Raw genomic sequence first — 14,914 nt, 5'->3', positions numbered from 1 at the left:
ATTCCTTTTATTTTTTATAGCAACTATTTTCAATAATTTTAAGATGATGTGTTTCTGCCATGACTAGTGATGAGAATTTTGGTGTTATTGATATAAACAAACCTTTTCGTTTTGAGAGAAACCATTTTAAAAGATATTAACAGAAAATGTTATTTTTCCTCACTATGAAAAATGTTGCTCATGTTCTGACGACTGATAAACTTGTTGTTTGTGATACTGCTAAGGATGATAAAAAGCAGAAGTAAACTGCTGATTTAGCAAGTTGAGTCGAGAATAATTTTCTGTGCAAAAATTATATTCTCAATAGTTTATCTCACGATTTGTATGACTACTATAATTCTGACAAAACTGCCAAGGAAATTTGGGACGCACTTTAAAAGAAACACGACACTAAGGAGGAGGAACTAAGAAGTACGTTGTCAGCCGCTACCTCAAATTCTAGATGACTAACGATAAGTTAGTGGATGCTCAGTCTCATGAACTTCAGGAAATTGCTCACAAAATAATTTCTGAAGGTATCTCTTTAGATGAATAATTCCAAATTGCTGTTGTTATTAACAAATTGCTTCCTGATTGGAAAGATTTTAAAAATATTATCAGGCACAAATCACCACTCCTTTTTTATTTTTAAAATTGATTTTTATGTTTTAAATAAATGAAAGCAGTTTTTAAGTTATAAACTCCCAAAAGAAGAGTGCTAATTACAACCTCCTATTACAACCTCTTAGTCAATCTCCACGTTCGAAATTATATGCCGGAATATTTTTTTTCATAGCGATATTCGTTATAGTTACAGTATCATCGAAAACAGAGTTACAGATATTCTAGCTTACCACGCGTATTCAAAAAACTTCAAACGTATTTTCGGCACTGTAAACTATTTGAATTTTTTTAAAAATTTACAGTGATAATGTTGTAAGTATAAAATTAAAAAAAAAAAACATTTCGACATGTGTTTTTGAGCATAGAGATTGACTAAAAAGTTATAATAGGAGGTTAACAATAGCACTCTTCCTCCCAAAAATTATTCGCCATTTTAAACAAAATAAAAGGTAGAGAAACATGTGGGAGTGCTCAAAAGCTGGGTTTTAGTGATTTAAGTTTACATAATTTTTGTCAAGTTAATCTAAATTAAATCTCAGAATAAGACAATCTTTGTACGTGTGGTTCTTAGTTCATTCTATCCAATTTCCTTGTATTCCTAGTCAATTCGATGGTGAACCTTAAACATAAAAAAGGTGTTGAATTAGAATAACACATAAGGTCCCTTACATATTGCAGTCCATTCTGTCTGCTTAAACGAATAATTAAAACCACTAACACGCACGTTCATATCCTTTTCTATTTAATAGTTTAGTTTAGTTTAGGTTAATAACATTAGTTTAAATAAAGTTAATTTTTTATATTAAATATATAGCTTTATCGGTTATAGACAGTACAATAGTAGTAGCAAATTGAATATTTATTTATTTATTTATAAATTCCACCAACCTACAGAGCCTATAGCGTGAAGGCCGCCAGGTAACGACGGAATCTGATTGGGTAGTGAGGAAACGGCAAATGAAGTGAGTCACAGCCCCGTAAGATTAACGTGACTATCACAGGTGAGTACGAGTACTCATCATTAGGCTGAATTAAGTAGTTATGTTATCTTGTGCTCACTGGTCATTCAACACGTGAGTAGACCATTTTCTCATTACCTACCCAGCCAGCCACTTTTCTCTACATGGCTCGGCTCAGCCGCATCTTTATCCTCTTTTTATTATCACAAAATTAAAAGGGAAATTTGATTTTCTATACTTAAAAGTTTTCAAAATTTTTTTTTTGAACCAATACATTTTATACTATGAAAAATATGCCTACTTTACCTAAATCCCAAAATTACCCCTCTCAAAATCCCACACCCATCAGCCCTCTCTCTCTTTCGCCTCTCTTTCTTTCTTTCTCTCTTTCTCTCGGTGCCGCACCCACAGACCCACGCCGATCGACCACCACCCACGGTGAACCACCGCACCCACGGTAGACCGCACCCACCCACCGACGGTAGACCGCACCCACCCACCCTAGATCGCACCCACCCACTCTTGACCGCCCCCACCCACTTCCTGCGATTTTCTCTGAAACTTTTTTTTTTTTTTTTCCTGCGATTTGAGAGAGGGAAGAAGACAAAGGTCCGATGGTCGGACCTTGGGGGTCCGATGGTCGGACCCATCGGACCCCCAAGGTCCGACCATCGGACCTTTGAATTTTTTTTTTTTTTTTTTTTTTTTTTTTTTTGCGATTTTGGAGAGAGAGGAAGAAATGGTCCGATGGTCGGACCTTCGGGTCCGATGGTCGGACCCATCGGACTGAAGGTCCGACCGCTTTAATTTTTTTTTTTTTTTTTTTTTCCTGCGATTTGAGAGAGAGGGGAAGAGAGAGGTCGATGGTCGGACCATGGGGTCCGATGGGTCCGACCATCGGACCCCATGGTCCGACCATCGGACCTGGGGTGTGGGATTATTGGGACCGGCTAGATAGAGAGAGAAAGAGAGATAGTTTTAGTTTGGGGGTATTTTTGGGGTTTTGAAAAAAAAGGTATAGTTTTTTTAAGGTTTTAATTATTGGTTTAGAAATCAAATTTTTTGATTTTCTAAGCATAGAAAATCAAATTTCCCAATTAAAATCTTTACTATATTCATTCTAAAATAAAACCTATATTTCTCAACATAATCAAAATATTTTATCCATCAACCATATACTCATCTCTTGTCAGTTCGCATTTGATTGTTGGAGCCAATGTGCAACACCAGTAGTTTTTGATCCTGACAGATCTTTCGGCAATTGGTTGGAGACTATTTTTAAGCAAGCTAAAGTTGATATCATTTATCTTATTGCAATGTATAGCTGGGCAATCTGAAAGGCTAAGAACAAGGTTGTTTAGAAAAAGAAACAATCCTCTGTTAATGACGTGCTTACTTCTGCACAAGTAACTCTTGATCACTGGAATAAAGCTCAGGATAAAATTTCGTTGTCATCAATCTGTCTGGAAAACATCGGTGATGGCGTTGAGTCATGGACTAAACCAGCAGAAAACACTATCAAGATTAATGTAGATGCAACACTCTTTGATAGCGACAATAAATATGGTTTCAGAATTGTTGCCCGAAACCATCTTGGTCACCTTGTTGCAGCACGGGCCGGTTGCCATGGTGGAAAGTCATCGAAGCCATGGGGATTAAAGAAGCTCTCAGTTGGGTAAAGACCAATAATTGGCAACATGTTCATATCGAGACAGACAGTCTTATTTCAGTACAAGCTATTCGAAGCAACCAAGCAATGAAGTCCACTTTCGGCCTTTTAATAAAAGACTGCCAACTTTTGTTATCTATCCTCCCAAATGTTAATTTATTTTTTATTAGACGATCAGCTAACCGAGTAGCATATTATGTTGCTAGACATTCTCAGTATCAATCTGATCGTAGTATTTTTGATATTTTTATTTCTGGTGAACTCTTACATCTTTTGTATTCAGAATGTTAATTTATTCAATGAAGTTGATATTTCATCTCAAAAAAAAGAAAAAAAAAATACTTAATCAAAATATTTTATATTTTACAGAGCCAAATTGTCTATCCCATTTTAGTGTTTTCTTTTAATATAAAAAAGAAATCTAACAATTTATGCTTTAATATAGGGGTATTCATAAAATAGCCGATTCAATCCAATCTGCAAAGTGCGGATATCTGTGGATTGAATTGGATTGAAAAATTTAAAATTCGCACTTATGCGGATTGAATGTTGATTGACATGTAAAAGTAATCGTTTCAATCCAATCTACACATATTTATTAAAAAAAATTTTTAAAAAAATTATATATACAAATAACAATTTAATGTAAAAAAAATAGTAATTTAAAAGTCTAATACATATAATACAATTATATTTTAAAACTTAATAGATAATATGTATATTTCATTCTTATATATAATTTTTTTTCTACATACAATTTAAAATAAAACTAAACATTTCTTTATACATATAATTTTTTTTATCTTCCTTTAAATTTATTATTTATTATTTGTTATTTTAGTTATTTTAATATATACTTTTGAAGACATAAAATAACAATAATTTATTTTATTTTGTTGCTAGTTATGTGAAAAAAAAAATATTTTTCTTATAAATATAAAATAATTTAATATTAAAAAGTAACCAATCTAAAATAACAGATCCAATCCGCACTTTAGCGGATTGAATTTGAGCTATTGTGCGAATTGAATACAAAAAATAAAATCTGTACTTAGTGCGGATCGGATGCACTATGAGTAAAATAGTGCGGATTAGATTGGATGAACACCCTACTTAAATATATTGCATGGTCTAATAACATACTTTTCTATTAAATATCAAACAAAATATGCTACCCTTTTTTTAGTATCAAATATACCCCTTAAATAATAAAACTAAACCTCTTCCCCTCTCTTCCCTCTCTTATTCTCCTCTCTCTAAGGTCATACACACACTCTTTGTCGGAGTCCATCAACTTAGCTTGACAACCAAGTGTGTACTAGGAGCAACCCAAACTCCCTTGCCCACATAATTCTTAAAAAAAATAATGGGTATGTAATTTAATTAGTAATTATTGTTAGATTTTTGTTGTATTTAGTTGTATTTAGGTTGATATGAATGGATCTACACATATTCTTCTTTTTATTTACTTGTTTTGTTCCTGAAACTTGATCTGCTCGAATTCTATGTTTTTCGGGTTTTTTCGAGTTTTAACGATGTCGTTATCGATATCTAGCGACATGAGAGTGCGCTGGAGGTTAGGGGTGACTTTTAACGACATGTAGCGATAGAATTTATGATACTAGGAAAGATTTGTTATCTACTTATAATTTTAGCGATGTCTATCAATATTATTTGCGATATGTGTCAATAGTTTATAGAAATAGTATTTGGTGAAGTAGAGAATGAAATTTAGTAACTAGTAGCGATTTGTTGCGATGCAATTGTCGATATGGTTCACGACATATTGCGACATCTCTTGCAATGTTTCTCGATATATTTTTTTCTTACCTAATTTTTTTCTATTTTGTTTGCAGATTCAACTGTATTTGTGGTTGTACGTATTTTTTCCTTCCCCAAGGCATATGTCGCAACATGTCGATAAATGTGTCACCACATGTTGTTAACCACAACAAGGTAAAGAGAAAACAATCAAAAGACATCAATATCGCAAAATATATCGACAACAAATTGCTACATTTTGCTAACTACAACAAGGAAAAAAGAAAAACAATCAAAAGATATCAAAAATGCAAATGATGTTGATAACATATAGCTACATTTCGCCAAGGGTTTCAACTTCCAAGAACTTATATAATGTCGCGAGATGTCGTAAACTATGTCGACTAATGTCACTAATTGTTAGAGCTTCCTAGTCTAACAAAACTATGTCGATAAAATTCGCTATGTCGAGAAACGTTGCTAAAAGACAAATAACTACCACATTTCATTCTAATTTGTATATGCTTGAATTCTGACTTCAGATGTGGCTGAAAGGAAAATGCATTGGCCAGGAGTTTGCTTGATGTATTGCAAGACTCTATGTGCTGCATTGAGATGGCTAGCCTTTGGTACAACTAAAATTGACTCAGTTTATTAACTGAGTATGAAATATCAGGTCTAGTTATTGTTAGGTACTGCAACTTCCCAACAATTCTTCTATACAGTGTTAGATCAGCCAATTTTCCTTTTTCATCTTGGCCAAGTTTAAGATTAGCCTCCATAGGTGTACTCATTGGTTTGCACCCAAGTTGGCCAAGGTCTTCTAGTAACTGCAAAGCATATGGCCTTTGAGAGACATAAATTCCTTTGTCTGATTGAGCAATCTCTAATCCCAGGAAGTACTTTAGCTGGCCCAAGTCTTTTAGTTGAAACTTGGCATTCAATCTTATTTATAAAGCATTAAGCTCTTGTATGTTGTTGCTGGCCAAGATGACATCATCCACATATACCAGCACAAAAATAAAACCTCCATGAAAGTGTTTGATGAACAAATAGTGATCTGTTGCAGAGTGAGAAAATCCTTCATCATACAAAGCACTAGAAAATTTGGCAAACCATTGTCTGGATGCCCATTTTAACCCATACAAGAATTTTCTTAATTTACAAACAGGGTTTGGTGGCAACTCCCCCTTATGTCTATACCTAGGAGATAGAGACATATAGACATCTTCATGGAGATCACCATGCAAAAAGGCATTGTTGACATCTAATTGGTGAAGATACCAACCTTGGATTGTAGCAAGTGCAAGAATTAGTTTGACTGTGACAAGCATAGTTACAGGTGCAAAAGTGTTTATATAGTCTATTCCTTCTTGCTGGTTGTAACCCTTGCCAACCAATCTTGCTTTGAACCTTTCCACACTTCCATCAACATTGAATTTGATTTTATATACCCATTTACAACCAATTACATGTTGGTCTGCAGGCAAGGAAACCACTATCCAGGTCTCATTCTTTTCCAGTGCATTTATTTCAGTGTCCATGGCATTGTCCCACTCTGGAATGCCTTGAGCTTGATTGAAAAAATCTGGCTCGAAATGGCTAGATATGGCCAGCACAGCAACTCTGAAAGTAACAGATAGCCAGTGATATGAAATGACTTGTGAGAGAGGATGTGGAGTGACAAAAACACCCTGAGACATGTGAGTAGAAGCATTAGTGGCTAAATAGCAATGATAATCTTGAAGATAGGAAGGTTTAGTAACTTTTCTTCCTATTTTGGTTTGAGGATTGGAAGCAGGTGGATCAGGATTACCAACATCAGAACTGATCTCAGGTTGATCAGAATTGTCAATAGATTGATTATGAATAGGAACACAATGATCATTATTGGATGGACCATTGTCATTAGGATGTGTGTTAAGCTGAGAGTTATAAGAAAAATTGGGTGGTGTTTCAGAGAAAATTTTTTCATAGACAGTTGGAAGACCACCTGAATGCACAAAGGGAAAAATGTGTTCATAAAAATACACATCCATGGAATGAAAAATTGTGTTTAAATTGAGGTCAAGTGATCTATAGGCTTTCATGCCTGTAGGGTAACCAAGAAAAACATATGGAGCAGATCTTGGTGAAAACTTGGATCTAGATTGACTCAATGTTGAAGCATAGGTTAAGCAGCCAAATACTTTCAAGTGTTCATAGGCTGGTGGCTTAAAATATATAATATCAAAGGGAGATTTGTGTTTCAAATTAGTAGTGGGGGTGGGGGTTTTGTTAATCAAATATGCACTAGTAGCTTTGCATTCTCCCCAGTAACACAAGGGAATGTAGGATTGGAAAAGAAGAGCTCGAGCAACATTAAGAAGGCGCTGATGATTTCTCTCCACTACAAAATTTTTTTGTGGTCTTTGAACACAGGAATAGTAATGCATGATGTCAAGGTCTTTAAACAGCACATCAAACTGCAATTCCTTAGCATTATCAAATCTAAAGGCTTTAATTATTCGATTGAACTGAGTTTGCACCAATTTTATAAACAGTAGAATGACAGTTTGTGCCTCAGGTTTGTGCTTAATAAGGTGGATCCATGTGTACCTAGAGCAATCATCTATAATGGTGATAAAATATTTAAAGCCCTCATGTGTTATAGTATTGAAAGGCCTCCATATATCAACATGTATCAAATCAAAGCAATGCTCAGAAAAATTGTGATTGGATATGAAAGGCAGTCTCCTTTGTTTGGCATAATGGCATATGGAACAATGAAATAAAGAGTTAAAATCTGAATGAAAATTCAAAGTTTTATTTAATGGATGAATTTCGATACAAGAGGGATATCTCAACCTATAATGCCATACAATATCTTTATTGATTTTTGAATCAGAAATGGAAGAAAAAACAGAAACAAAATGATCCTTATTGAATTGATTACATTTCAGAAAATAGAGATTGCCATACTTCTCACCCATCCCAATCACCTTGTTCCTCATAGTGTCCTGGATGACACAACGAACATAAGAAAACATGAATGTGCAATTAGTTGTAGTTGTTAAAGAATTAACAGATAATAGATTGCATTTGAATGAAGGCACATAAAGCACATTTTCAAGTAGGGTGTACATCGGTCGGATTGGTCAGGTTATAGTGTATTTTTACCAACCCAATATAAATGTCAGGTTGCAAATATCTAATTGTAACCCGTCCAATGAAAAAAAAAGAAAAGTGTAACCCGCCCAATGATTTTTGTCAGTTTGGTCAGGTTAAGCCGTTTAAACCGATCTTTATTATTATTATTTTTTATTATTGTTAGTTTTTGGTGTTCAAATAATTGATTTTAAAAAATAAATGTATAGTATATGCCTTTCAAAATTAAAATAGTTATAGTTTAAATTAATGTTAAAAAATAAATATGAATTGAATAAACATTAAAGTATTAAAATATTTTTCAAAAAATAGAATACAAAAATATACTCATATGTAAATTCTAAATTTCAACTTCAATATTCATGTACAATCAAAATTATCAACTATAAATTCAAAATTTCAAAATACACACTATAAAATACAAACTTTAAATGTAAAATAGTTTAACTATTAAACGTAATTTATATATATGTAATAAATAATTGGGTTAATTTCACAAATGCACAAAAATAACAAAAAAACAACTAAAATACGGTTTCACGAAATTTTAAATAATTTTATGATTTTTTTGATTTTATTTACATAAAATACGGTCTTTTTATGTTGAAATTTTGTTCATTTGTTGTTAATTTTTTGTTATATGTATTTTATTTTTTGTTGTTTTTTTGTTGTTATTTTGATGTTATTTTTATGTTGTTTTCTTGTTGATTTTATGTTGTTTTCGTGTTATTTTTTGGAAAACCGTAAAAATGTAAAAAAACATTCTTTGAACGTAAAAATGTAAATATTTTACAAAAAATGGTGCCTTATGTAATTATTCCTTAATAATTTTAGTAAAAAATATGTAAATTGGTTTATTCGGGTTATTTGGGTGGGTTAGAATAATATTTAACCCGCTTAATATATTCATTGGGTTGTTTGAATTTTTCGTAAAGTTATTCAGGTTGTATTTTTTGTCAGTTTACTCAATTTGGTTTGGGCAGTTTATTTGGGTTGGACGATTTGTTAATTTTTTTTGAACAACCCTATTTTTAAGGACTAAGTTATGGTTTAACTCAACAATTCCAAGACAGGAAACTCGTGTATGTAAACCATTAGGCAGTAAAACAGTTTTAAGACGAGAATCATGATAGGCATTTTTGAGTAATGAGATGTTGTGACACACATGATGTGTTGCCCCAGTATCTATGATCCAATTTTCACTGTACAAAAGAGTTCTTACCAGAGAAATGAGATACTATGGGCTGCTCATCAGGTGTATTGATTCAAGTCTTATTAGGTACTTTCTGAGCAAGCAAGGCCATAAGCTTTTGGCATTGAACATTAGTCTTCAAGCTTTTCCTCATCAGTTCCCATAGCATTTGTAGCAGCAGATTTAGGTGCAGCATTTCGATTTGGAAATTTTTCATGTAACTTATGACCAGGTGGATATCCAATGAGTCTGTAACATCTATCAATAGTATGTCTAGTTGTGCCACAATGAGTACAAGTAATTAAACTTAGATCTGAATGGTTGAACAGCAACAACAAACTGTCCAGGATTGCCTGCAGTAGACTTTTCAATTTTAGAGGAATTACTAGGGCCACTAGTTAGTCCACACTGCCTTTCTTCTTAAATCACAGTAGCATAGGCTTTATTCACATTTGGGAGTGGATCTCGCATCAGAATTTGAGATCTCACCATACTGTAAGAATCATTTAATCCAACTAGAAATTCAAGAAGCTCATCTTCTTTTTGATATTCCCGAATCACTCTCATAGCACCACAAGAAAAAATAGGTTGTGGTCTATATTCCTTGATCTGATCCCACAAGGCCTCCAGTCGAGTAAAATAAGTAGTAACACTATTCGATCCTTGAGTAAGACTTTGCATAGTCTTCTTAGCTTCAAAGATTCGAGGTGCATTCCTTTCATAAACCTCTCATAGGGTTCAGATCAGATTTCAGCAACATTATCTAGATACATAATAGTGTTAGCTATTTCATCAGAAATTGCATGTAGAATCCACGATATGACAGTACTATTGCATCTATACCAGCTGTCATAATCTTCATGATCGTCATCTGGTTGAGGCAATCTCTATTAACAAATTTCACTTTATTTCGAGCAACAAGAGCAATCAACATGGATCTTCTCCAGATGCTGTAGTAAGGATTAGTGAGGTGTAACAAACTCACTAACAAATTCAAAGCTGTTCACACAAATCCAAACCATATTAACTAACTTCTAATCGAATTCTAACCAACTTGATAATTAATCGTATAATTATTCTAAGTATTTTCTAGTTTAATTGAATACTCACAGTTTTGTACGTGAGTATTCTTGCTTAGTTTGAATACTCGCAATTTTTGATGTTTAAATTCTTCTAACAACCATAATATATTAATTTTTAAAAATATACTTTTTTTTATTACTTTATATAATGGCTTATTATTATTTTATTTTATATTTATATTTATATTTAAATTTAAATTTTTATTTAGTTATCATTAAAATATATTTTAATTTTGACTCAATTTTTTTTTATATATATATATATATATTTTGAAAAAATAGTATCCAATATTCCAATTCCAATCATGTCCGATGGATTGCCCAATCTAATTCCAAACTGGTCGAGAAAGAGAGAAAACAATAACATATTCAGTGGTCAAAGAATGAGCCGAGCCGAGCCGAGCCGAAGCTCAGATGAAAAATAAAAAAATCAATACGTTTTACGTGATTGCCAAATTTCAGAAATTGCCCTGCTCTTTCTCTCTCTCTCTCTCTCTTCATTAACATTAACATATATATTAAGGGGTTTAGCATTAAGCTTCGGACTCATCTTATCTCCATCCACAAACCAAATTCCTCTTCACTCCACTCTTCTGCTAACACCTCACAACAATGGGCATCCTTAGATCAGAAGACAGGACAAAGGCCGAGCTCCACGAGTTCCGCCGCATGTTAATGGCATCTGCCGGCGCCCATCGCCGGAAAAACCAGCACGATCATCGATTCAACGCCGCTGTTGACGAAACCGATGAAGGTGAACGAGGTGGACTGGTTTGTGTCACCAGTGGTCTTTCCTTTTTAGGTATCGCCATCGTCAACCGCCTTTTGATTCGTGGCTACTCCGTTCGAATCATCGTCGATAATCCAGGTAAATCCAAATAAACAATCAATCAATTCCTCTTTCTTTCGTTCCATTTTTTCTTCTTCACCCACAACAAAATTGATTTTATTTTTCATTTAGCAAATAATACTATTTTGGTGTTCTGTTTTTGATTCTTAGCAATATGCTATTGTTAACTGTTTTGGTGGCGTTAGCTCTTCAATATTTATAAATCTATTATTGTATATGCGTATGATGATTATATAGTTTGTCAATTAATGTAATTGTTTACATGATATGATTTGAAAATGTACAGAAGATCTGGCTAAAATAGAAGAAATGGAGTCAAACTACAACAGTGGGAATAACAATAGTAATAACATATCAGCCATAATGGCGAACCTAACAGATGAAGAGAGCTTACTATCAGAAGCTTTCAAGGATTGTCGTGGTGTATTCCACACCTCTGCTTTCATTGACCCTGCGGGTCTCTCTGGCTACACGGTTAGTCACTCATTTTATTATTTTCTAAACTAAAATAAAAATATAATATTTGCTTAATGGGCTTTTCCTACTTACTCCTGTATTCTCAATCAATAACATTATTGAGTAAAATAACTGAGACACATAATTTCTCAAAATAATTGTGACACATAATTTTCCATATAAAATGTGACATGCGTACCGAATGCTGTGAATGTCATGTCACAACGTGACAACTCATATAATAAATAAAAAACAACTCATATTATATTTTCTCTTTTTTAAATATGATGGGACCCGGTGTATAGGAATCAAATGAGTAAATTTGAGATTAAAAGGTAAATAAATTACTTGGGTTTAAGTAAATTTGGGATTAAAAGTAGGAATAAATTACGTGTAGGTGTTTATGTTATACTCATTAGTTCTCAAACCTTAACCCAAGAAAAACGGGTTAGTTAGTGCTACCTTCCATATTTTTATTATTATTTTTTTTTATATAGAAGACGTGGAACAATAGACTCCTAATAATAAGTAGTATGTTGAAAATCACGGTATCATTGCTTCAACCCATTCCCTAGAATAGGGAGAAGTAAACGAGTCAATTAAATACATTTACATTATTTGAATGCTACTTGGAAAATAGTGTTCGAAACTTTATAAGCATACTTGATTTGCCTAAAACTAGTTGGCCTAACATAAATCATTCACACCTTTTCATAGATTTTCCTTGTGAGGAAGCCAATTCCCAATTGGTTGGTTATAGTTAAGGTCCACAAGATTTAATTTTTTTTTTTAAACCCACATCAGATTGATTTATGTTTAACTCTTGATTTTGTGATTTGCATATGTCTAATTGGATATGAAATATATCTATTGATGAATCACGTATATAATTATAAATATATATGGAGAAGTTGAGTCCTCAAATTTCATCATATGAAAGAGAATTATTAGATTATGTAACATATGACAATTATTTTATGTACAACTATAGTTTCATTGTTGTGTATTAAGGATATATCATATATATATATATATATATATATATATATATTGTCATATGCTAAACGTGCTACATAAAATATTGACCCATGAACTACTAGGAAGTGGAAAGCCGAGCAGGCTTCTTCATTTGGAATTTCGATTATATTTTAACTTTAAAATAAAATAGCAATTTATTTGTTTTTTTCATAATCCAAGTCAATCACCACGGAAGCTCTCACCTTCCTGGAGAGAATGGGTCTTACTTTCATATACTGTAGTCAAGTTTGACAAAGCTAAACCGTATAGCAAAATTGGAATACCCTTTTTATTTATTCAACAACAGAAAAAGCATATTGACCCAAATTAGATTGATCAATAGTAATAGAAAAAAAAAAAACTCTTCCGACAGTTGGGTCTATGGACTAGAATTTTGATATCATTTTTTAGTTAAATCTTTTTCAATTAGCTACTTAACTTGTGTATTATGGTTTCTATACAGAAATACATGGCTGACATAGAAGCCAAAGCGAGCGAGAATGTGATCAAGGCATGCGCAAGAACACCATCAGTGAAGAAATTTGTGTTCACATCTTCACTTTTGACTTGTCTATGGCGAGACAGGAGCACTCAACAAGAAAATTCTCCCGTAATAAACCACGATAGCTGGAGTAGTGAATCGCTATGTAGAGACAAAAAGGTAAGCTTCCTAGTTCCTATCTTGATCATGGTGCATGGATGTAACAAACTAACATTAATAAACCTTAATTTAATTAATAAAAAAAACAAAAAGGGGATTTTTCTTAAAATTACGGAATGTCATTTTAATATATATTTTGATTTGACTTTCAAAAATCAGCTCTGGTATGCACTGGGAAAGCTACGGGCTGAGAAGGCAACGTGGAAAATAGCAGAGCAAAGTGGGTTAAAAATGGCATCCATTTGCCCAGGTCTCATTACTGGACCTGAATTTAACAATATCAATGCAACAGCCACAACGGCTTATCTTAAAGGTAAACAATTTTTGAGCCCCAAGTTCCAACTTCATAATTAAACAATTCTTTTTGGGTGTCTAATGTTTAAAAATTACAGGAGCTCAAGAGATGTACGAAAATGGGGTGTTGGCAAGTGTGGATGTAAACAGATTGGCAGAGGCACAGGTGTGTGTTTATGAGGCAATGAGGAAGGGAAGAGGTGGTAGATATATCTGTTTTGATGAAGTTATTAAGGAGGAAGAAATGGCCGAGAAGTTGGCTAAGGAAATTAATGTATCAAAGTCAAAAATATGTGGAACAGAAGATAGATCTACCAATGCTCTACCTCGATTTCAATTGTCAAAAAAGAAACTTACAAATCTTATGAATACTCAACAACGACCTTGTTACACCCAAAGTCAAGAACAGTTGTGATCATTATTAGGTAATTAGCTTAACTAATTTAAGAGTTTTGTGTTGAAAACAGACGCAAAATTGTAAGGGCGATATGGTTGGAAAATGTTCTCAAATAGATTAAGAAAATGTTTTTATTTTTTATTTTTTATTTTTTATTATATATATATGTATACTAAAATAGCCAATTATATAAATGAAAAAGAATTACCTTGTATACGGTATTTTTCATTTTTTTTTTTGAGAAAAAGACTATTATATTAATTCAGAAGAATTACATAAGAATCATTAGTGGAAATGGAAAAGTCTCCAACCAAGTACAATCAGCATCCACCGTAAGAGCAAACTTAACCAAAGTATGGACATAAGTGTTAGCAGATTGATAAACATGACCGATCTGTGCTCGTGGGAAAAAGGATACAAGATAGTTAATATTATTAAGAATAGCATGAAAAGCAGAAAGAAATAAATGGGATGATTTTAATCCTTAGACAACTAATAGTGAATCAGTTTCTATGTAATCGACTGAGAGATTATTCAATAGTAACCAATTCAGGCTTAGTGCAAGTCCTAGAGCCTCCATTTTCGCTGCTTTGAAATTTCCTTTGAAAGGCTTCGATAGTGCAGCAACAACAAAGCCATCAGAATCCCTGAGAATCGCTCCAATACCAACAATATTTTGTGCTTTGTCAATTGCACCATCTGTGTTTAATTTGAGTCTTCCCTGGGGTGGAGCTGTCCATTTAGGTACATGAGTGAATTCTGAGGAAGGCCGAGGATCTTTGACAGTAGTAGCTGATGAAGCAAAAGTTTGTGTACGCTTTGCACG

At 33.2% G+C, this 14,914-nt stretch overlaps 1 protein-coding gene and 1 long non-coding RNA gene across 2 annotated transcripts; one reads left to right on the top strand and one right to left on the bottom strand.

The window, feature by feature from the left end:
• Nucleotides 1-2,111: 2,111 nt before the first annotated feature.
• LOC133030072 (uncharacterized) lies at nucleotides 2,112-2,342 on the bottom strand. The gene is made up of 2 exons (XR_009683969.1): nucleotides 2,240-2,342; nucleotides 2,112-2,186 (listed from the first exon to the last, which is right to left on the bottom strand). It is a non-coding gene; the product is annotated as an uncharacterized LOC133030072 (long non-coding RNA).
• Nucleotides 2,343-10,864: 8,522 nt separating this feature from the next.
• LOC115700499 (cinnamoyl-CoA reductase-like SNL6) lies at nucleotides 10,865-14,316 on the top strand. The gene is made up of 5 exons (XM_030628042.2): nucleotides 10,865-11,281; nucleotides 11,550-11,737; nucleotides 13,200-13,397; nucleotides 13,557-13,710; nucleotides 13,790-14,316. Exons 1-5 carry the CDS (start codon nucleotides 11,026-11,028, stop codon nucleotides 14,104-14,106), a joined length of 1,113 nt encoding a protein of 370 aa, XP_030483902.2. The 5' UTR covers nucleotides 10,865-11,025; the 3' UTR covers nucleotides 14,107-14,316.
• Nucleotides 14,317-14,914: the final 598 nt, after the last annotated feature.

This window comes from Cannabis sativa, chromosome 8, assembly GCF_029168945.1.
Source record: "Cannabis sativa cultivar Pink pepper isolate KNU-18-1 chromosome 8, ASM2916894v1, whole genome shotgun sequence".
Taxonomy (NCBI): Eukaryota; Viridiplantae; Streptophyta; class Magnoliopsida; order Rosales; family Cannabaceae; genus Cannabis; species Cannabis sativa.
This window is presented reverse-complemented; position numbering and strand designations above follow the sequence as displayed.

Bases quoted from the DNA above. Each gene is read 5' to 3' on its own strand.
- LOC115700499 (XM_030628042.2), top strand. From the start codon at position 11,026: ATGGGCATCCTTAGATCAGAAGACAGGACAAAGGCCGAGCTCCACGAG. The intron at 11,738-13,199 runs GTTAGTCACTCA...GTTTCTATACAG, and splicing joins CGGGTCTCTCTGGCTACACG to AAATACATGGCTGACATAGA. The intron at 13,398-13,556 runs GTAAGCTTCCTA...TTCAAAAATCAG, and splicing joins CGCTATGTAGAGACAAAAAG to CTCTGGTATGCACTGGGAAA.